The 23,905-nt window shown below is 43.5% G+C and overlaps 1 protein-coding gene across 1 annotated transcript in view; it reads left to right on the forward strand.

The window, feature by feature from the left end:
- Positions 1-21,284, forward strand: part of PHLPP1 (PH domain and leucine rich repeat protein phosphatase 1) — a 198,976-nt gene extending 177,692 nt beyond the window's left edge. Inside the window, exons 14-18 of the mRNA XM_019538254.1 lie at positions 4,837-4,967; positions 11,677-11,781; positions 13,390-13,584; positions 16,041-16,269; positions 19,249-21,284. Of these exons, the coding sequence (XP_019393799.1) occupies positions 4,837-4,967; positions 11,677-11,781; positions 13,390-13,584; positions 16,041-16,269; positions 19,249-20,352 (1,764 nt within the window). The 3' untranslated portion in view covers positions 20,353-21,284. The remainder of the gene's footprint in view (positions 1-4,836; positions 4,968-11,676; positions 11,782-13,389; positions 13,585-16,040; positions 16,270-19,248) is intronic.
- Positions 21,285-23,905: the final 2,621 nt, after the last annotated feature.

Consider the following 23,905-nt stretch of genomic DNA (forward strand, 5'->3'; position numbering starts at 1 on the left):
CTCCCATTGGTTTTCTCTCTGAGAAGAGAGAAAAGGGTAGAAGCAGATCAGAGTGGCACTTTTTAATAAACTGACTAGTTTAGAGAACCATACATTTAGTAACCAACGTCTTACTTCATCAGATGCTATGAAAACAAGTTAGTAAAAAAAAAAAAAGGGGCCACTTTCCAGGAGTCAGACAACACTTTCCACTTGCCTACACATACAAAATGGACAAGGGGTTGGTTCTTGCACTGAATCCATCTTTTAGTTCTAGAAACTTAAACAAGGATAGATTGCTCTGAGACCGCAATAAGCACATGAAACAAAAGACCCAAGTGGTAATTTGATCTGCTTGGCTTGCATAAAATGAGTTAACATCTGCCTCAGTGACAAGCCTCTCATTTTGAGTGCTGTAGACTGGAGGCCTAGAGACAGGATTGCCCATTATAAAAGAGCCTTCCTCCAGGTCAGGGTTGAGGTGTGCTGGTTTGAATTTTGCACTACGATTGACTGCTGTGTCAGTTCTTGGGCTTTATGGGAAGGTTTTGTGTGGAGAACGATCAGTAAATCTAGAGCTTTTGGAAAGCAGTTGAACAAGGTTTTTATAATTTTTTTCCTGAAGATTTAGGTGAAATGAGGCACTCAGTTCTACTGTGTTAGTCACAGAAATGCATGTACGGGCTAGTATACAATCCTAGAAAAATTCAGGTTGGAAGGGACCTCAGGAGGTCATCTAATTCAACCCCCTGCTTAACGCAGGACCGCTCCCAGTGGGTGGAGATTCCACAACCTCTCTAGGTAGCCTGTTCCAGTGTTTTACTATCCTCCTCCTTATTAGAAAGTGTTTTCCTAATATCTACCCTAAACTTCCCTTGCTGCACCTTGAGACCATTGCTCTGTCTTCTGGCATCACTGAGAACAGTTTAACTCCATCCTCTTTGGAGCTCTGTTCAGGTAGTTAAAGGCTGCTATTAAATCCCCCCTCAGTCTTCTCTTCTCCAGACTAAAAAAGCCCAGTTCCCTCAGGGTTTCCTCACAAGTCATGTCCCCCTGTCCCCTTACCATTTTTGTTGCCCTTTGCTGGACTTTCTCCAATTTGTCCACATCCGTTCTGTAATGAGCCCGTTAGAAAAATTCCATCTTTGAAGTAGAGTTTGAAATTGCATGCAGTAATTGAGCAGGGGTCACACTAAGGAAAAAGGGGGAAACAACAAAATATTGCATAGGTGCTTATTTAGGTAAGGTAGAGGGTCCTGTGGGGAAAAAATAAAAAGTGTAATCCAAAGACTGTTTCAAAATGTATGTGGGAGGGAGCCTTAATTTTAGTATTTTTAAGGTGCAGGACTTTGCAGTGTTAATGCTCCTAATAGAGTTGGATTTTGTGTGTAATTTCCTAGACTTAACCAAAAAAAAAGACAAACCCCCCACATTTCATCACGTGGTGGGACATTGACACCCATATGGCTCATTGACAGGGTCAGAACCATTAGATCCACTACACAGACCTCTGCCATTTGAGCTAATTGAGTAACTGATAGCAGCAGTCCATTGTCATCCTTTTTTGTGGACCAGCCTTAGCGAGAGATGAGATGTATGCTTTGCCAGTAGATTTCCTCAATGTCTGCCAAAAGCTGACAAATTGTGATACCCAGGAATCTTAGTTCTTTCCATGGTCTGGAGGGGAGTGTGCTATAGTGAACACAGAGCCTTCTGCCCCATCTTCTCTGATCTGCCCTGTACTATTTTAGTTCCCCTATGTCCTCCCCCCACCCACCCCCAATTTTTTTGTCCAATATTACTGGATTCCTTCAATACACTAAAGCAGTTTAAAGAAAGTTACAGTACATTTTAGCATAGGTATAACTTTTGAAGGGTTGGGTTTTTGTTCATTTGCCTTTTGAGGACAGGAGACAGTCCCTGTTGAACATCAGCAAGGAGTACAGTCTGTTAGATGAGCCCACCTCAACAAAACAAGTTCCTTTTTAATTATGGTGGAGAAAAGTGCTGCATGCAGTTTGGGAATGAGTGCAAAGTATTTCTTACGTGCCATTTACAGTAATCCCTGCTCTGCCACCCCCACTTCTGGCCTTGTGCTCCCTACATGGACTTTCATAACCATTTCACAAACCAGTGGACTTTCCTTGGCATCTTGTTATCCGACTCCAAATCTGTCAACTTCAAAAATATGTCCCTGTGAAAATGGAACTCTCTCAAGGTATATCCTGCTTCCTGGATCAAACAAAATTGCATGTATTCCCACATACTTGAGCAAAGTTCAGCAATCCTGGCTTGCCCTTTTGGAATGGGGTCTGGTTGTGTTCTCTTGGGCTCTTGGAGTATGTTCTGGGTTCTGTTCTTTGGCTGTAGTTATGGGATATCTCTTGAAATAGCTGGTGTGGTTGAGTTGCTTGATATTTGTGGTTGCCTTTGGAATACCAACAGTTTGTCTTGCTAGTTTGCTACTTGAAAACTGCATGGAGGCTGCTTGTTACAGCGTCTGAGCAGTACTTTGTTTTTATCCACACTTCCTTTAAGTTTTAAGATTAAAGACATAAATACTTTTTGAAGAACAGGCTTTTAACTTGACTTGGTTCTCAGAGTTACAGAAGCACAGTAACTTGCCCAACTCCAACAGTAATTGGAGATACTGTAGTGAGCCAAAGACAAAACATTACTGTTTTACACCCTGGAACAAATGCTTTTAGTATTCAACCCTTTTTCTTTTGGCACTTCCTGATTTTAGAATATAAATCCATGCAGTCAGAGTTACAAATGGTGTTGCATGGACTGGGTTGGGATGTCTTGCATTAAAATGATGCATCAGGAACTTCAGATCTGCAGTCTGATCAGTTAGACTAAAATTCCCATTCCTGAAGAGACCAAGAGTAAGCTAAAAACCCCTCAGTATCTCTCAGGATAAGGAATATAGAGAACTTAAAAAAAAAAATTCATCCTAATCAAAGCTGATGACACAAATGTTGTTCTCTTTGGTGTGAGGGGATTAGTGTTCCTGTGACAATGTACTGTTGCATTATATATGTGCTAGAATGTCAAGAGAGCATTATGACCAGCTGGACCCAGGTTATTGTATTGCTTCACTGCTCCTTTACTTAAGCATTCTTTCCTCCTCTTCCCCCTCACCTCATTCACTTATTTGTTGAAGAGGTCTTGAAAAAATTGTAGTCTGTTGGAAATTTGGGAAGAATGATACCCAGAGATCTGTGGTTTCCATTTGGAAAGAGTGACGCTGACTTGGATGAATTCTGAGTACTGTAGGCAGAGAAAGCAGAAATTTTAAATATCCATTCTTCAAATGAAGGGTCCAAAATCTGGCTTGCTCTCCCAGGGCTTAAATGAGCTCAGTGGGGTATGAATTTTATTTCTGAGTTTTTTGACTTGGGAGTTAACCTGTCTGTAGATCCAGGTTTTGGAAATATTAGATGGATCAGAACTTCTATTTGAGATGTGTAAATTCACATTGGATTCAAGAACTCCTAGGGGCTTGCCCTCTCACCCTTTAATCCATTCCTCTTCTAATATAGCCTTTACAGTGTATTATCCTTTTTTTCTCATGTGTATTTTTAAATCATTCATGGGTTCTTGATTCTACTCTTGGAGACTATTTGACAGACAACTGACGTGCACTCTTTAGGAAGGTTCCCCTTATCCCTCTTCCTCTTTGCTTTTGTTTAGTTGAAAATAGAGGTTGTAAATTTGCATTTAATCATCTACCTAAAATTGTGCATGCCATCTTGCCTTCATGTTGCCTTAAAAAATCTATCATTTGTCTGCTAACCTCATTTATTGTGGTTTGACATGTAGCATCTGTTCTAAGAACCTCCATTTAGTTGTGTTTGCTCATAAATGATCGGTCTCTTCCTAGGTCTGCCACCTTGCTTTACAGCATGCATCTCAAACTGCATTTTGGATTTTTGCCACAATATAGCATTGCCCTATCTAATTTGCTTTGGGTTTACTATTTACCAAGTAATCCACTCCCATGTTTTGTCTTAGCTCTCCAAAATTCATTGACTTGTATTTTTCCTGAGTATATTTTGAATGACTACTGTCAGTGCATTATTGGGTGGCTATTGATTATTTGCATTTTTCCTGTCTTCATTAGTGTCTGATGCTTCAAACAGAACACCCATTATAACTATATACTATCACCCACTCCAAGACTACTACTAATAATACTATGTTTAAATTGCTATCTGATGAAAGCTTTCTCCATGCTACCAGTGCAACATATTTTTTTCATTTATAGCATGTGATTAGTATGCTTCAAACAGTTTTCATTCTTTGTGAAAGTGCTCACATATCCAAACCAGTTTGAACTGACTTTAAGCTAGATTTCTTATGGCAGAGTTACAGAAATCCAGATATATTGCATCTGTATTTCCTTTATCCACTAAGTTGTTAACACTTGTTTTGAAGTCATACTTTTGATCATTTTAAATACAGACTTGGCTTGGAAATAGATATATCATTTAATAAAGTGGCATAATATGTTCTCTGTTCAAGAGACTTTGTCGGGGTACTTGCACTGGGATATGGACAGCAGTAAACCCTTGCCGATTTTGCATCGGGCATTGAAACTACAAATAGTGGGAGCAGATCAAGTCTATTTTCAGCTGTGCTGGGATGTCTCAGAAGACTTTATAGGCATAATTATATTGCATTTAGTGAAGGCTGGTTTTTCTATGAAGGAGTAGTGTCAGGTTGTAGGTTCTCAGCCCTTGATATGTGTAAGCACATACACTGCTTATAGTTAATCAAAAAGTTACTGGACTTTACAAGAGAGTTGAACGCTTTCAGTGTTCTCTTACTGCCCCTGTTTGTTTCTTTCTGCAGTGTGTGGACCTAAGCTGCAATGAACTGAGTGAAATTACATTACCTGAAAACCTGCCTCCAAAGCTACAGGAACTTGACCTGACAGGAAACCCCAGGCTAGCTCTGGATCACAAAACCCTAGAGATGCTGAAGTAAGTGACTTTTCTTTTTGGTCTCCAGAATGATTCCCAATGCATGTATGACAAGACCCCTGTACAGAGAGACTTGCATATCTGTAGTGTTTTCTTAGTGTCATGAGTAGGGACCTACTCAATTCACGATTTTGCAGAAACTGCGGAATTGGGCGTTATCTGTGAAATTTGCCAGGGTGAGGGAGTTTGGGGAGGGGGAGGATGGAGGGAGGAGCTGCCAGTGGGAAGGGCAGCAGCCAATGGTGGCAGCTGTTTATCCCTCCCATCACTGCTGATTGGCTGTGAGCTGCCTGTTGTGCGACCCCACCCCTCCACCAATTGGCAGCAAGGGGTGGGGCCACACAACAGGCAGGCTTCTCTGTTGATCACCAGCAAGGGGTTGGGCTGCATAATGGACAGTCCTCTCAGCCAATCAGTGGTGAGGGGTGGGCCCCCCACAGCCAATCAGAAACAAGGGGAGGGGGCTGCTGCAATAAGCCCGTGAAAATGGTAGCTGGCCCCATGTTAGGGTTACCATATTTTTAGTTTGAAATAAAAAGGACACGGGGGGGGGGGGGGGGCAGTGATATGCTGGCACCCTGCTTCTGCCCATTCTGTTGCCCCTCACTCCTAAGCCATAGCCTGCCCCCCATCCCAGTCCTGCAAGGGCCCCTCACTTCCCAAGCACAGTACCTGGCACCCTGGGCCATGCTGATGCCCTTTACTCCTGACCTGCAGCTAGCTGCCCCTATCCTGACTGGGCCAGAGCACGGTGGCTTGGAGCAAGTCTGGCCATGGCATGGGCTGGAGGGGAGGCTTATGGCACCCCCCTGCCCTGGCTGGGTCTGCTATGCTATGCCTGGCCATGGCCCCCCCTCTCTTCTCTCCCTCCCCTGCCCCAAGCAGCATCTCTTGACTGCTCTATCCATGCAAGCAAGGACACTGACCCCTATGCTGACAGCCTGGCTATGGAGTTCCCTGGTGCCCTCAAAAGGTAACGTCCCCAGTCCCCCAACCCAGACATACCAGTCTGCAGCTCCTGGGGCATATACAGACAGACATTGCTGCCGGCCTACAATCGCCCCTCCCCCTGCTCCCACAAGTGGAGCAAAGCAAGCACCCAGACATTTGATCAGATTTGAAAAACCTGCTTGGACGGAGATCAGAGGACTTGAAAAGAGGACATGTCCAGGAAAACCCAGACACATGGTAATCCTGGCACCATGATCAGCCCACAAAATTGGCCACCTACCTCCTCAACCTCAGTATATCCATAGTCATGAACAAAAATTGTAATAATTCGCAAGGTTTAATTCTGCTCTTAGTTTTACGCACCTACAGTAAATGCAGTTCTTGCCAGGTATCATTGCTGGTAGGAGTAGCTGTGGCTACTACTGGGCTCATTTGAGTTAACTTTTTACCTGTGGGCCAGCATCCAACCAGTGTGCACTGATTTCCTTTCCCAAGATTCAAGCAACTTGAGTCTGTCAGTTTCCCCATGAATACCGTGTGTCCCCAGTGGCAGTGGAGCACAGCGGCAGTAAGTGGGGGAGCTCCTGCAGACACTGTCAGCACTGTGGGGAGAGATGGTGGTGAGCACAGTCCAGGGGTTGGCAGCCACTCACAGATGCTGCCGGCAGCATCAGCGGTGGCCAGGAGGGATCACGGACCACCCGCAGATGCCGTTGGCAGAGGAGCAGCTGCGCCACCAACAATGTTGGCGGTGCCTTTTTGTAGGGGGTGCGCCACCGCAATCAGGGGGTGCACATGTACCTGCATGCACCCCCTACATTTCACCCCTGGGTTTCCATCCCTTGTCCACAGATTAGAAGGTGTGCATTTTCAAAATAACTGACCAGTCCATTCGTAGATACTTTTTGAAGAGCCACTGCTGCCATACAGCTGGCAGTGAAGCTAGTAACTTTTATATAGAAATCCACATATTTGTCCCCCATGTTCTTGTCTCTGTGTTCAGTTATGAGCTTCTTGAGCAGAGGCCATCCCCTAAGTACTGGGAAAGCAGCTGGCTTAATTTAAGTGCTACCTCAAATAGTAATTAGGTCCCTGCATTGATAAAGAATTTATTTTGAGGCTCTAATAGGTTCCTTCTGCAGAGTGCCCTGGGTGTATCCTATCTGGGTTAGGTATTCTGCCTCCAAATTCTCCAGATTTTCAGTAGGGCAGAGTTGCCAGTATCAGCATTGAGACTCCCTACCAGACTCTTCCTTCAGTACTGTTTTAGCTTGGCCCAACTAGTTGGCTTTTAAATATTTAACATGATTTTGAGAACAGCTTAGCTTTTTTTAAATAGGGTTAAACAATTTGTTTATGTAACTTAAACAATTGAGACTAGATAGTACATGATTACATTTCATGCAAGAGGTGTTCCCACAGTGAATCTGCTTTGGAAACTTAAATCTTGCTAGTTTATTGCATTAAAAAAAGAAAAGACACGCAAGATGAGTAACCTAGGTTACATGAAAACCTAAAAGAGGAACATTTTGACACTGAAAGTAAATGTCAGTATTGTACAACAAGTTAGGCAGTTAGCAGGGAGGTTCACCTTAGACCATAGTGGGCAAAATACAGCCTGTGGGCTGGATCTGGCCCGCCAGGCCATTCTATCTGGCCTGCGGGGCGGGGCCCCTAAAAAATTTAGAAAATTAATATTTATTTGCCCCTGGCTGCCTGTCAAAGATGACTGGAACCAGCAGCAGTAGAACCTAGGGGGAGTGGGTGGCAGGACCCAGCAGCTGCAGCAGCAAGGCCCGCCCAGCCCCACCCCAGCCTGGGACCCTGGGGCCATTCCTACCTCCCTCTGCCCAAGTGGGAAATTCAGATAAGAACAAGGGAAGGGGAGAAGGGGAGGACCATGGGTGATTGTCCCAGTCCTCAGGCTGGCTCCTGCTGAGTCCTGCTATCTGGCAATGTAGCCAGGAACCACATGGTGCCAGGGCAAGGAAATGGTAGCATATGGCAAGGGGGGGAAGTGGCAGTGAGTTTGCATGTGGAAGCACAGTGGGAGTGTTGGGCATGCCCCAGGGTCATGGCTGGCGAGGGGCCAGAGTGGGGCAGGAGGAGCATGGGGCCCAGACTGGCAAGTGCTCTATGGGGCTGGGCTGGGCTGTGCCGGCAAGGGAGAGGGGGAAGCTAGCCTGGCTCCATGGAGCCCCTGCACTCCTGATGCCCTGCTCTGGGCCCCCACTAGCCCTGGCCTTATGCGCCCACCCAGCTGTCACTGTACTCCCACATGCTCATTTGCTACCACTTGCCCCCCTGCCTGCTGCTGCCATTTTCCTGCTTTCCTGCCCACCACTGCCACTTCTCCCCATCCCACTGCTGGCCACTTCAGCACCACTTGGTTCCTGGCTGCATTGCTGGACTGATTCTCAGCTGGCACCCAGCTGCTGCTGTATCCTGCAGTTTTGGCTGTGCAGCTGGGATGTGGTACTGGGGGGGAGAAGGGAGGGAAGGAGCAGGAGAAGGGCAGTGGTGGCAGACATGGAAGAGGAAAGGGGCAGGGAGTGGCAGCAAGCAGGAGCACAGGGCCCATGGCCAGTACCCTGGGGCCAGGAGCAGCAGAGGAGAAATACTGCCATACATACACATGTGCACGCGCACACCCCTGCCACCTTCCCCCTCCATACATGCCACAGCCCTCCCCAGCCACAAACCCGATGCCCACCAACACCCCACATATCCAACCCCACATGCTCCTCTACCCCATATATAGATAGAGATATCTATATAAAAATACACACATACCCACAGACCCCCACAAACCTGTAACTACGCTTCATGCTCCCCACCCCCTCACAATACACAAGAGTAAGACTTCATTTTAAGCTATTGTTCAATCATCTCTATGTACACTATGCAAACTCATGTAAATTAGGGCAAAAATATTTTCTGAGATCAAATTAATGCATGTTGTAGTAGACGTTTGATTTGTAGAATATAATCTGATATTTTTCTGGTTCTGAGATGCCAAACCTTCTTGCTGAAAGTACTACTTCCAGGGACAAGGGGAGGGACTTTTTCTGGTAAAGGTCAGGGGTTAGGGGGTGGGACTTCTGGACCCAAGGTGGTGCAAAGGGGCAGGGCACCATCTTTTCATGGGTGAGTTTTATCAGTTCTGAATTTGAAACACAGTGGCCCTCAGTGGTAGAAGTATTTAATTGTAACGTGTTTCAGTTGAGAGGAGAAAATCACCATTGGTCCCTGGAAAGCTTAGCACAGCATTCTCCCCTTGTGAATGGTTTGCACAGATATGTATGTGACAGCATTTGAGCCTTCTTCAGGTGTTGCCTTGCCTTCCTGGAGCCATCTGTGTTACAATTACTGCAAAGGTTTTTAGTAGCAAGTCTGCTTGAGGGAAGAACCAACAAAAAGCTCCTTCTATGTCAGTCTGTCTCTTCCACGTGCCAGTTTGGTAAAGGTGCTGAGAGATCTCTGTTGACTTTTCCCAGATACCTTACTCCTTGGCCATTTTTGCTATAGAGAATACTGAACTTAAATGCTTTAAGCAGCAGAGGTTCACTATGCACTCTATATAGCATATGTGGATTTTTTCATAAAATATCAAATCAGTTAAAAACCATGTCTGTTATTTCTAGTATCTGCTTGGTAGAGATCACTGAATTCCAGTCTGGTCTGGGCAGACTGTGACCTACAAGTGCCACTAATCAGGTATCATCTCTGGCTTGTGAAAAAAGAATAGGTGCCAAAGAAATGTAAGAGCTAAGGTGTGCAGTATGACCACTCTAGGGGAGTGCAGGACCCTGTCCCCTGCCTGCCCCCAACTCTTCCCCCTCCCCCCCCCCCAACAGAATTTAAAAATAAATTTCAACAAATCTAGATCTGTTATGGGAGAGGGTGGTGAAAGGAAAACTGGGCACTGAGAGAACTTCCCCCATCTTGGCTAACCCTCTCGGTTGAGGCTGGCGTATAAGTAAGCTTCTGAATTCAGAACCAGTTGCGACAAAGACCTACTGGGCCTTTATTTTCTGAGTGTCACTTATGTACTAAGAAGTAATGCTAATTGCTCATTAATAGAATTGCTATTCTGAAACAAAGAGATTTCTTTCAAACTTGCAGCAAACATGCAAATAATTCTTAATGAGTGCTCCTCTTCCTTTTGTGCAACTTTTGAGTCTGGGAGTTGGAATATCTCCAGCGCTAAGTGCTGCCGCTTAAATGCCAGTTGGGTCTTTGGCCTGTTTTTGGCAGAGGGCAAAAAGATGGCCAATCCAGTTCTCAGAAATCATTGAGACTGAGGATCCCACTTCCTGGAAAACAAGTGCAGAGTCTGAAACACTTTACTATCTGTTGTAAAGACTGTTCTTTCCTAGTCTATGCAGAATTACAATGAGCATTACTCCTGAATGGATCACTTTTAGTTTCTTGATTGGTGCCCACTAATAGGTGATTAGTAGACTTAAGAAGTTTGCCCTCTTTTTGATACTTAGGCTGTGAAGTCCACAACCTAATACTTAAATATCAGGAGTTTTTATATTATGTGCAGAGTTTGCTTTTAATATGCTCTAGAAAGTTCATGTCCTGACTTATTTATTAGCCTAGGACGAAACTGTAAACTGGACACAACAGCCCTTTATTTATCTGAGGAAGTGTTTTGAGGCCATGTAGATTGTGAAATGCTATTGAGACTTTAGTGTACACAGTCTTCACAGGCAGAGGAAAAATGTATTGTTAAAGTCAATAGTCAAACCTTTCTTGTGTCTGTTTTATGTTATACATTATTATTTTATACATGCACTGTTTTCCTGGAAGGGTCTCACGCCTTCTGGATTTTTTGGGTTTTATATGATATGGAGAACTTGCTTAACTGCTTTTAGAGAGAAAACAGTCGAAGTGGGGGACAGCATGGTTGTTCTCCCCCTCCTCAACATAGACATGCAGTATAAAGGGGGATACATGAAAAAGTGTGGATGCCCCCTGCAAGTCTGTATTAGGCTGTGTACTGGTCCCTAAGTTTGAAATGCAGACAAAAGTTGGTTATTCTTGTAGTCAGTTGGAAGGAGGTAGGGTCCAGCGACTGAAAGAAAATCTAGTGCTTCACACTTGTTGGGAGGAGAGTGGCAATTCTTAATTTTTCAAGTGTAGACTTGAAGTTGAATGCAGACTTGTTTTTTGCTTGCAGTGATTTTTAAAAGATTTTAGAACACCTCCCTATTAAACCTTTTAGTTCAGAAAAAAGCTAAATGTAAGAGTGACAAGGCAGCTTTTTTCAGTTCAGGAAAAAAGGTTACAGAGTGTGTGTGTTCTGTAAGAAGATAATTTTTTCTGTAAAAAAGATTCCAGAGAGTATGTGGCTATAAGAAATGTACAAGTTCAGGAGGGAAGTGGGTTGTCCCATAACGGTAAGCTAGTGACAAATTCAATGTAGGTTCTAGTTTAACATATACTTGAATAAAGGAAAGCCTAGTTATGCAAAACAAAATGAAACAGAACTTTACTGGACTACTTTTTTCACCCCTCCCCCTTACCTGTTTGTAGGCAAAGAGAACAAACTTTGAGTGCTCCGTAAGAAACCCCTTCCCTCCCCCCCCCTTTCCCCTCCCCCTTTTGAGGAAATTTCATATCCTGAAACAGTCGCACACTAGGACTGGGTAAATGAAATGTTGCCTTAATGTTGTTACTCCTTTATAATTGCTGACTAAGTCTCTCTGGCATCTTAATCTATTAATTTTCCTTTCCATTCTTGTTCCAGTAACATCCGCTGTTTTAAGATTGACCAGCCCTCGGCCGGTGATGCTTCAGGAGCCCCAGCAGTATGGAGCCATGGTTACACTGAAGCCTCAGGAGTTAAGAACAAGTAAGCTCTTACTTGGTATTGGCAAAGAGGTACTCTGCTGCCTGGACTCTTACAAAGAAGCCCCCTTCTTTGTGGAAGTGAAAAGTCAGCTGGGTCTCCTGTCTCCCAAAGGCAGAGGCAGTGCCATGGCTTTTTAAATGGATCCTGTCTCTTTGAACAGCCTTTTTAACTGGAGCATGTTTATCAAGCAAAGCAAATATTCTGGATAATGTGTGATTTCAGTTTGTGAATCTTATTGACCAGTCCATTTTAAGCACTAAACCAGCCCTCGTAAATTAACATTTCAGGAACCTGGCATGTTAATAACTGTCTCTGGTTCCATAAAGTACCTTTCCTTGGTCTCTTCATTTCCCCCCCTGTAGTCTTCCTGTGCTTCCAGTGTGGGTTCTCCCAGTTTTTTAGTCAAGCACATGCAAGCTTGTACACATCACTGTGGTGACATGCATGGTCTAATAAACCGATTATCACATTGCGTAGCAGTGACCGTTTCTCCAGGGGCGAGAGGAGCAGATACAATTTAAATGATGATGCCCTATTTCCATCTCCTATTCTCAGCACACAAAAAAACATAGAAAAGAATCAATGGGGGGTCTGAAATCTAGTTGAACTAACACACTTGGTGGCGCTTATCTGTATTATCACTGCTGTAAGCAGCAGCTGCTCCAGCAATGAATTCCTGGCTGTCTCTGTTCATAATGTTATATCGTTGAGAACCTGGTATGGGAGCAAGCAGTTAAGCAAGATAGGGGTCCTCTTGGGCCAGACCTCTTTGGCTTTGATAGCTTGAGCTCTGTCTAGACCATAAATTTACCATACCCAACAGGGGTTCTCTCCAACACTTCATTCATCTCCAAGCAGGCTGCCTCCTGGTTTGAAAGTGTAGCTGCTTTGGCATAGTCTTGTGGGCGAGTGGACTAATTAGCCTTGCCAGCCATTTAACCTGCTGTAGCGCTGCATAAATGCAGTTACATTGCTTCAGGCTCGGTGTAAAGGCCTGTACAGAGCAGCTTACCATTGCTGGGCACAGTGGGTTTGGAGTCTAGAAATGGTCTAGCGACTGTGGAGGTGGAGGCCTGCTCTTTCTTGTCAGATGAATAGACTGAATATTGTTGCTGTAGCTGTTCAGTTGAAGTTTTGACCCAGCATTACATGGCACGATCCCTCATCATTGTCACAGTTAGCTGGTGTTTTGGGTATCTCAGCAACTGGAAGGCTTAGCAAAGATGTGCAGTCTTGAACAGGAAGTCTGAGCTACTTTCATATCTAAAGGTATTCCCTCGGTGCATTAAGAGGTAGTTTTAGGGTAGTGCTAAACTCCTGAGTTGTGTGGGGTTGGGGGGAGGGAGAGAAGGGGAGTTTGTTTTCTCTGTTTTAAACTTGTGCATAGTTCCCTTTCTGCTTTGGAGTTCAACTGAAATAAAAGTCATTGCTTCGCCTCCTTGATGCAAAGTGTCCCTTCAAATGCTATATAAAAAGCTTACAGCAGGAGATTCTAAGAACTTTGGTCAGGACAATGAGAAGAGAATAGGGCAGTATTTGTAACAGTCCTACAGTACAAAGCCTTCAACAATGGCGTGGTAAATAGCACACCACATTTTGTTTCTTTAGGTTGTGTGTCGCGGCACTGTCAGCCAATAACTTCTGCGACAACAGGGAAGCGTTGTATGGCGTCTTTGATGGAGACCGCAACGTGGAAGTGCCCTACCTGCTGCAGTGTACGATGAGTGACATCTTAGCAGAAGAGCTGCAGAAAACAAAGAATGAAGAGGAGTACATGATCAATACTTTCATCGTGATGCAGAGGTTATCCTCAGTTTGCTAATTCTTTTTCTTTCTATAGCCATCCTGTGCCTGTTGCTTCTCCCTGCTTTCCTCTTCCCTTCCCCCCTTTAAAATTATTTTGCTACCTGGCTGTTGCCTATTGCATAGTTTCATAGTTGGTAGGGTCAGAAGGGACCTGAGCGGATCATCAAATCCGACCCCCTGCCACAGCAGGAAAGAGTACTGGGGTCAAACGACCCTGCCGAGGTGTTCATCCAGCCTCCTCTTAAAGACCCCCAGGGTAGGAGCCAGCACCACTTCTTTTGGAAATTTGTCACTCCCTATTTTGAGAATCTTGACTCCTTAGTTGTAAGAAAGAAACAACATAAAGTGTTCATGACCAAGGAATGGGAAGCGATTTCATTCTTTTGAGATGTGATTAATTTAAACCCTTACTGCTTGGAGTGGCTAATATTTAAGGCAATGAAGTGACTTGTGTCCTAACTCTTTCAGCATAACTCAGGAGCTTCATTTCTGGCTCTCCCCACCAATTTGGATGATTTTTGGGTCTCAAAATATTGCTTAATAGAAGCATCCAAACTCTTGAAGTGCCTACTTAAGCTTATATTTGAGCCTAAAAGGAAATTACTTGAGCATTCACAATGTGGGATGCTAAAGTTAGGTAACTATAGCAAGTGGTTTTGCTTTTCTGGGAGTCACTGTAAACTGCTTTTGACAGTCTGAGAGCCAGTGCCTTGGAATAACCTCTAGCGAGGAAAAGGAATCGAGAGGAAGGGACAAACAGGAAGGAAAGGGTGGGGGAGTAGAGGGAGGCAAAAATGAAGACACAGCTTACAGGAAATTTAGCACATTAAAAGTAGCATCTTTTGTTGGACACCACTTCCTGATTAAATGACACTGGTCTGTATCAGGAAATTGGAGAAATACATGGTGACAGAGCCACCTCTCCACAAGGAAACAAAAAAATAACTTCCACCCTTCTCCTTGTTTATTATGACACTGTCTCACTTTGACAGAATTTGTCTGAAGCAAAACTTAAAGCGTTGTTAAGATCCTGGAATGTAAGTATAGAAAATACCGGTAAGGTGCCATTGTCTGTGTCTCTGATAAAACATCTTTCAATCTTCCTACAAGAATCTTTTGTCTCTCAGGAAATAGGTTATTAGCACATCATTAATACCCAGAAATAGTATGTCTTATGCTTAAACCTTTGTTAAATATCAGTGCAGTGTTCCTGTATCTCAGACCCTCCTGAGATGAAAAAAGCCAATATGCATTAGAGCTTGTATATTGCCCCTCTGTAGTCTGAATCAAGAGGCTGATCTATCTCAGCTAGACATAGCAGGTGTGTTCACCTTGTCAAGGGATCCTATGATTCAGTGTATGAATCACAGTGCTCTTGGTACACCTCAGATTGGGCTAGTGATTGGTATGGGACCCAGCACTGCACTTGTGCAGCTCCATTACCTCCGTTTTGGAGTGTGAGGCATACAGAGTAGGCATGCATGCCACACTATGCTGTGCTGCATCCTAGAGCCATCTTCTTATAGGTAGGCCCTGTCGTTCAGCTCTTCAGTTACTGCAGAGAAACCTAAAAACCACAAGCCTGCACAGCAGACACATGGAGGGATAGAAGCAATCTTCAGATAAAGAAAGAAATCAAGTTGTTAAAAGCAAATTAAGATTTAATAGAAAATAAATTTAGTTTTAATAGTAATAGACAATATTTTGATGGCTTGGATGAGGTTTTGTCTTTGAATTTTAACCAGAGACTCCTAAAATGACAGGTTGAAATAGTGTCTGATCAGGGCTAGCAGATTGCACAAGTAGATCTGTAAACTGGTGACTGAGTTAACAAACGGTTTGTTTGTTTTTCAAATGGGAATAACTGTGTTCTCAGTTGCTTAATTTAGACACCTTTTGCAATGACACTTTTTTAATGTTCTGAAAATTACTTAATGTGAGTAGAAATACTGTAACATATTGTCTTCAACTTTAAGTTTCATTTTAGAGACTGATGTTTCACATCAGTAAAATTTATTGTACTCCCTGTGCTCTCAAAATAATAGATTCTAATGCTTTAACTTCCAAATCTCCCTAAAGGCTGCTTGATGAGATGCATGAGGTAAAATACATTTAACTGCATTGGGGCTGAAATGATAGGAAAGTGGCCCTGTGCAGCTAGAGTTGCTCTGGGTCAGTGCCTCAGGAGTGAAAGGATTTCTTTATTGGCTGAGGACATGCATCTTTCCCTCTTACTAATAAGGTTTCCCATGAATTGTATGTAATTTCCCTGCTGTGCTGTGTTAAGTGTCAAAATCTGTACTGGAGAGTTTCTGTGCATGCCCCAGTGAATCTTGACACTGTCCCAACTGATTGGGGTTGCCTAACTATGATCTCAAGTCTTTCTCTTTAGTACTCCTCTAATGTAGCCTTTCCAGTTCACAAACCAACATAATTTTGTTTTGACATTCCAGAAAACTTGGAACTGCTGGACAAAAACTTGGAGGCTCTGCTGTCCTTTGCCATATAAAACATGATCCCATGGACCCTGGTGGATGCTTCACATTAACCTCAGCAAACGTGGGGAAGTGCCAAACAGTTCTCTGTAGGAATGGAAAACCTTTGCCTTTGTCTAGATGTTATGTGATGTGTTATGAAGAAGAGCTCAAGAGGATTAAGCAGCATAAGGCCATTATCACAGAGGTAAGACCACTTCAAAGGGAATACTGAAGCTGCAGTTTCCTTGGGACTGATTTTAATGGCAACAAATTCTTTAGTAATGTTTCTGCTTTATATAAGGTATAGCTTAATGGTCCAGGTGCTAGAGTTTCATCTTCCCCTTTCTGTAAACTTGTCACCATGGTCTAGTTCAGGAGTGACCAGCCTGCAGCATGGGTGGCATGGGCAGCCTCTGGGTGTGGCACTTAACAGATTGAAGAGAGGACAGACAGTACGGTGGCAAGTTATCAAGGAGAAGAAACCAGAGCAGTAGGTTTTTCAGGGTGCATAAGGCAGGGAGCAGAAAGCAGGGCATCAAATCAACTAGGGGAGGGGGATTGGAGTGGTACTCAGGAAGGTGCAGGGCCAATTTGTGGTATGCCTGCCAAAAAGGTTGTTTCCCCCACACGGGTCTAGTTGCTGTTGCTGCGGAGACCATGTACCCAGTTTTGGCAAGCTGTGGAGGGCTGTGTGGGTATCCTTACCCCTTGGTGGGTGCCCCGCCCTCTGGTTGCCATCATGTGACTGGAAGTCCCATCCTCTAACCCCTGACCTTTGCCACCGCAAGTCCCTCCCCTTGCTGCCAGAAGTACTCCTTTCAGCAAGGGGTTTTGTCATCTCAGAACCAGAAAAATACCAAATTCTAAAAAGCAAAGATTTAAAACCTTCTTAATTTGATTTCAAAAAATATTTTTGTCCTGATTTACATATTTATGTAGGGTACATAGAGGCGATTGTATAAGAGCTTAAAATGAAGTTTTACACCTGTATATTGTGAGGGGGTGGGTATAGGGCTATGGGCGTGTCTGTGGGGGGTGGATAGGTGTGGGAGTGGGATAATGGAACGTGTGGGGTGTGGGTGGGTATGGGGTTTGTGGGGGCTTGTGTGGGGGGAAGGATGGTTGGGCTATGTGGGGGGCTGTGTATAGCAGTGCGAGGGGTTGTATGGGTACATGTGTATGGAGGGGGTGTGGGACTCACCCAATAAGTGCGTGCACACACATGTACACACACACCCCTGGGGTACCAGCATGGGCCATGCTCCAAGGTCTGCCTATGTAGCTGGGAGTTACGTGGGGCAGGAGAGCAAGGAAGTGGCTGTGGGTGGGGCAGAGCTGGCCTGCTGCATTCCCGCTGAGGCTCCCCCCAGGTCCTACTGCCCCTGTCATCTTTGACAGGCAGCCAGGAGCAGATAAATATTTTCTAATTTTTTTAGGGGCCCCATAGGCTGGATAGAATGGCCTGGTGGGCCAGATTGGCCCACAGACCATATTTTTCCCATCCCAGTACTAGCTGTGTCTTCAGCAGGCGCTTCGTGTGGCAGAGTGTGCAGCTCAATTTGAGCTTGTCCACAGTTGAACGAGCTGCTGAAAGGACAGAGAATTATTGTTCCTCTAGCAAGGAACAGCCACGGGGCTGATTTTTCAGACAGAGAAGAGGAAAAGCCCCTCCTTAAACAACTCTCCCCCTCCTCCCTTCCCCCCCCTCCAAAAAAAAAAAAAAAAAAAGGTTTGCTGGGTGCTGCTACATCACTGCTGTAAGACTTCAAGCTTAACATTTGTCGGCTTAGCTTTGCTTCATCTTGAACTGTTGCATATGAATAAATAATGTTTTTGTAGCTTACCAGTGGCAGGAAGGGGACAGAAGGATGTTCTGTGCACACACATAAGTCTCTCTAATCCTGCCAAGGAAAGATCACAGTTAGTCTAAATCATGACGAGCTTGAAGGAAACCACATCATAATGTGATGCAGATCCCCAGGGAGTTATCACTGCTTTTCTGCAAAGGAAGAGATTCTTGCTCTGAATTCTAAAACATCTCTCCAGATTCACACGCTTTGGCTTATCACTTTCTCAGGCTGTCATGTAATATAGAAAGCTAAAAACATTTCTCTTTTTCTAGATTTTTAAAGGGGAATCCATTTTTCTTGGCTTGTAATTTACTGTGCTTTGGTTATTCTGTTATAGTCTTTGCTTGCATTAGCTGGACCACATTACTATAAATCCTAACCTTTGTGATTCCACTGCCTTAGTCGATTTTTAGCGAGGTTGCAGATAGTCCCTTAAGAGGCTGGCAGATAAGCATGCACCACAGTTTAGGCACTTGCTCTGTTTATCCTGAACAGTGCATGATATTAGTATTTGGAATGTGGATGGAATTTATTTTTCAAGCATACATACTTTTAACAGTGTTTTCCCTTTTGGATATTACTTGATATTACTTCTCCCCTTGGGAAATGTCATGTGTAAGAGGACGTAACTGGGGCATGTAAAATATTTCACTACAGCTCAGCTGACTGAAGAACACAGACTTAGGTTCTGCTATTTTTGACTCTCATGCTTCATTTAAAGATTTTTTTTTGTCTTTAGTTTTTTTTCAAGGGGCTGGGTTGAGTTGAATTGTACATTTGTACCAGCTATGAGAGAGAAGCTATTAAAAAAAAAAAAAAAAAAAAAAATATTCCTGAGTCTATGGAATGGATGGTGGTGTGTGACCCTGTTATATGAAAGATAGTATATGATTGGAGGGACAGATCTCACTGGCTGACAAGAGCATAGATGCTAAGCCTAGAGGCTTAAGGCTTTGGCTAGTGATTGACCCAATTGCATGTTGTGTTGTGGTGTCAATTAGGCAGTTTGTTGCAGTTGTTGTCCTGTGCCTTACAGCTGATGTGTTCATGTGGTGTCTTGAAAGGAACTGGTATTAAGTCTTTGACTCCTATATGGGGGTAGGAGAAAAGAGCAGGAGACTGACTGACAGGTAGGGTCTACTAAATCTTAACCTCAGTCCCATCACTGTGGCACTGAAGCTATTTCTTACCATCCTGGTTCCTTTATCAAAAGGGGGTGTCTCTAGGTGCTCTGGAAATGGGCACTTTGCCAATGCAGGTGCATGGCATTGCTATGTCTGTATGTGTATAGAGTTTCAACTTCCTGTGTCTCTCTCTCTCTCACAAATTTCCAGGATGGCAAAGTAAACGGTGTGACAGATTCTACCAGGATCTTGGGCTATACCTTCCTTCACCCCAGCGTTGTGCCCCGTCCACATGTCCAGTCCATTACTTTGACTCCACAAGATGAGTTCTTCATTCTGGGTAGCAAGGGACTATGGGACAGCCTCTCTATGGACGAGGCTGTGGAAGCAGTCAGAAATGTGCCTGATGCCCTGGCAGCTGCAAAGAAGCTTTGCACTTTGGCCCAGAGTTATGGCTGCAATGACAGCATCAGTGCTGTGGTGGTTCAGCTCAATGTGACGGAGGACAGCTTCTGTTGTTGTGAACTCAGTGGAGTCCCACCTCCCAGTCCAGGCATCTTCCCCCAGTCAGTGAATGTGGTCATTAAGGACAGGCCAACAGATGCTTTGGGAATGCCATCTTCGAGTAGTGGCATGGCCTCTGAGATCAGCAGCGAGATCTCCACCTCTGAAATGAGCAGCGAGGTGGGGTCCACAGCCTCAGATGAGCCTCCTCAAGTTGCCATGAATGAAAACAGCCCAGCTTATCCCAGTGAACAGCGCTGCATGCTTCACCCAGTCTGCCTGTCCAACTCTTTCCAAAGGCAGTTGTCCAGCGCCACCTTCTCGAGTGCTTTCTCTGACAATGGCCTTGACAGTGATGACGAGGAACCAATTGAGGGTGTCTTTACCAATGGAAGCCGGGTGGAGGTAGAGGTAGACATCCACTGCAGTCGAACCAAGGAGAAACAGCTGCTCCAAGTGGCTGCAGAAGCCACCGATGAAGGCATTGTCATCAGTGCAAATGAAGATGAGTCTGGCCTTCCCAGGAAAGCAGATGTTTCTGCCACTGGTACGATTGGGCGCCGCCGGGGCAATGGCTCTGTGGCTCCCCAGGAGAGGAGCCATAACCTGATTGAAGTTGCAACAGATGCACCGCTCAAAAAAACTGGGGGCTACTTTGCAGCCCCAGCCCAACTGGATCCAGATGATCAGTTTATTATCCCACCAGAGCTTGAGGAAGAAGTCAAGGAGATCATGAAACAGCACCAGGAACAGCAGCAGCGACAGTATCCATTGGACCAGCTGCCAGACTATTATGATACGCCACTATGACCCTGCCTGCTTACTGTTCAGAAACAAACTAACAAACAAGAAGGTGAAATGCAGGACCTGCATAGGACTCAGAATACAGCAGGGGTTTTAACTACGCTTCCTTTTCCTTATCCTGCCACAACAGATAACTGCAGCGTCTTTCTGTTTTGTTAGTTTTTAATATGCACTGACTTTCTTCTAGAGAATCTTACCATTAAGATTTAAACTAGTTAACTTCCCCCTAACATATCAAGTGTTTAAAAAAAAAAATTAAAAAATACAAAAGGTTTAATATATTGCAGAGAAACAGATGATGATGTAATATTTTTTAAAAAGGCTCATTTTGTTTTGTTTGGAAAGCAGGGCAGTATGCCAGTGCTAAACGATTAAGTAATATTGTAATACTGTATTTCTTTGAGAGAGAAAAAGGCTTTTCTGGTCTTGAAAATGATAGACATTTGTAGAATATGGAGACTAACTCCTAGGAGTTGCTTTACTCTTTCAGGTGACTTAAGTCACTGAGATTCACTAATTTTCTCTGAGAGAACAGTTGATTGGGAAATTACTGTAAATAGCTCAGTGTTGTATAGTGATGCTTAAAATGTTTTGTAGTCTTGGCATAAGGACACAACCTGACAAACTGACATTTTTTTTTCTTAAATGACTTTTTGGGCCATGTCGTCCTACATGAGGGACAGAGTGGCTGTACAAATTACCTAGGGTTTAGGTGATTCTTAGACCATAATAAAAACCCCATTTTTCTTCTAGTCTGATTTTTCCTTTCCCTTACTTTTACCGACGCATTTTATTTGTGTTCCTTATTGCTGCCACAACCAGCATGATTGTATAGAGCTCATTTTACTGTAGATCATTTACATACCAAGAGTTATATTAAAGCAGAATGCACAAATGAACGTCATAATTTTTGTTATAATAAATATGAAATTTGCAAATGAGGAGTCTGCCTTAATGTTTTAGTAGCTAGATGGGTGCATCTTCTTAGCAAAAGGTAGGTTCTTGACATTCTCTGTGTGTGTCTGGGTGTTGCCTGCAGTTGTACATTTCGCAGATTGGATTGCTCTCTCAAATTGGAGGAGATATTTACAAAGGTAAACTTAATAGAGGGACCTTTTGTCAAAAATGAACAAAAAAAATTGCCTGATGTTTCCTAAAGCCTACTAAGAGAAATCTGATTTTCTTATAAAATCCTCTGGAGGAGAGATTAACAGTTCATTTCCGTTAGCTTTTCCCTCATTCAGCAGCATTTAATTTAGTGTTGTCAGCTATCCTCACTCAAAACACTATTGAACACATTGGGAGGCAGATGAAGAAAAAAACCTAGATTCATTTTTCCACACTCTTCACTTCCTTAGGGCTGAGATGTTAAAGGGCAGAAACAAATGGGTAATATGGAACAGTGAAGGAAGGAAAAGATGCTTGACAAATGAGAGTGAAGAGTGGAGACTCGCATTAAGTAAAAATACAGAAATAGAGAATCAGTATTTGGGTCGTTCAGTGCATTTTGAGTTGGAATTTAATACATGTTCAGCCTTTCATGACAAAAATGTCTTCATGCTTTAGGCAGAAAGAGCTGAACTATTTCTTCATTCAGATCCTGTAAATTGGTCTAATTTTTGTCTTCAAAATGTTGGCCAGTGTCCACTGGTGGAGGATAAACTGTGTGGAGATCTTTGTCTTGTAACAACAGAACATGGGACAGGCTGCCCATTGTGCTCTATGAGTTAAATGGCCATACAGATTTTCTTCAATACCAGTTTTGATCGGCATTCCCTCAAAGGTTGCTACAGGCAATAGAGAGAGGGAAAATAAGGGGGGAAATTGATTTTTTCAGCTTGATCAAATATTGATTTATACCACTTCTTGGCCTTGTTCTAATGTATGGCAACATATTGCTTACTAGTATCATTAATGAGATCAACAGGGTAATAATGCACAGCTCAAGGAAAATTTGAATTTAATTTACTGAAGATTCCACTCCAACAATGGGGACACAAATCACTCTTGTATCGAAGGCTTGTGAAATACATTAATAAAGGATAATTTGAGGCTTTTTACATAGGTAATGCATTGGGTGTTCTTTAACAACTGGCTCAAATCTGAAAGAGCACTGAACAATTCACTGGGCTCAAAATAATCCTGACTTCACGTCCTTGTCACAAACAAGTCAATTTTCACATGTTGCCTGGGACTGAACGTGTTTATTAACTATGGTAATACAAGGGCCTGGGCAAGTAGGTACAAGTCAAGGTTTCCTTGGAAATTTCTCTGTGCCTTAGCAATGGGAATTTTCTTCAGAGGGGAGCCCATTGTGAACAGTAGTATAATGCTGCTCTCTCCCAAGGTGGTTCAAACTCAAAATCTATTTGCTGTATGTATGAGGAGTCTTGTATAAAGTGTAAAAGCAAAAGGAGTGTTCAGTTTTACTGAACTAGCCTAATTTCTATAGGTGCAAATAAGAGGATTTCCATTTTCTCCTTCTGTTGAGCCTGCCTGACACTATCCTTCATAATTCATTTCCTGCTGTGTCCTATCCTTACTGACCTTGGGATTGGCACAGAATACTTTGTGGGGGGGTTTTTGGTTGCCTGCTTGTCACTGATGGAGGATAAATTTGAAGGAGAAGCAAGAGCTAAATGTTAGTTGCTGCAGGAAATGGTTCTTGCCCCCCCATCCCTTTTTATACACTTCTGTATGGAAGCAAAAACTTAACTGACACCTACATCTACCTTTTTATTTATTTATTTTCAAATGTGGGTGCCCTGGAGTTTAAGGGCCTTATTAGTGTGAAATAACCAGTCTGATGAACTGCTGTACATGGAGTGACTTGCTTTCAGGAGACAATTTTGCACTCAGGCTCTTCTTGCTGTGCTGACAAGCCAGCAGTGTGTGAGCTATAGGAACTGAACACTTCCTGTAGGCTTTCCTTAACATGCTGAAATACAGCAGCAACCAGTTAGAATGGCAAGGGCCCAATATTTTCCAGGAGCACTAAATTCCATTTGAAATTAAAAAAAAAAAAAAAAAGTTGGGGGGCTGCCTTTGGCATATTTGTTTATCTGAGGTATTTCCAAGAAAGGGGTAAGGAAATAAGTGACCTTTTAATATACATTTGAAAAGTACTGTTTTTTTCATGCAACCCACATTTCTTCCCAAAATACAGCTGCTAGAAATTCTAGTGTGCAGAATATGCAAGAAATATGGTAAGAGCAGTTTCTGCCTTACCAGGTGAAAGCAAAAGTAAAATTAGCAGGTGACTTGTAGGGAGCAGAACAATGAGCAGGTGTGGCTCCTTGGCTGATGCTGCTCTGTTACTTACTGCATAAAAAGATTTTTTTTCTTCATTCTGCCTTTCAAAAACAAGATACATATTTTATGCTGGGGTGTATCATGTGAGACAATACTGTAATTTTGATTGTTTGCGTATACAGCTTTTTGTGGCAGTATTTCTTTTTGATCTTGCCTGCTGTCACATAGCTGTTAAATAATGCATTTTGTGCTGGGTGATTGATCACAGGCATTCTGCTTGTGCATGCAAAGCATGACACATTAAATC

This window comes from Crocodylus porosus, unplaced genomic scaffold, assembly GCF_001723895.1.
Source record: "Crocodylus porosus isolate Cpor-Errol unplaced genomic scaffold, CroPor_comp1, whole genome shotgun sequence".
In the NCBI taxonomy this organism is placed as follows: Eukaryota; Metazoa; Chordata; order Crocodylia; family Crocodylidae; genus Crocodylus; species Crocodylus porosus.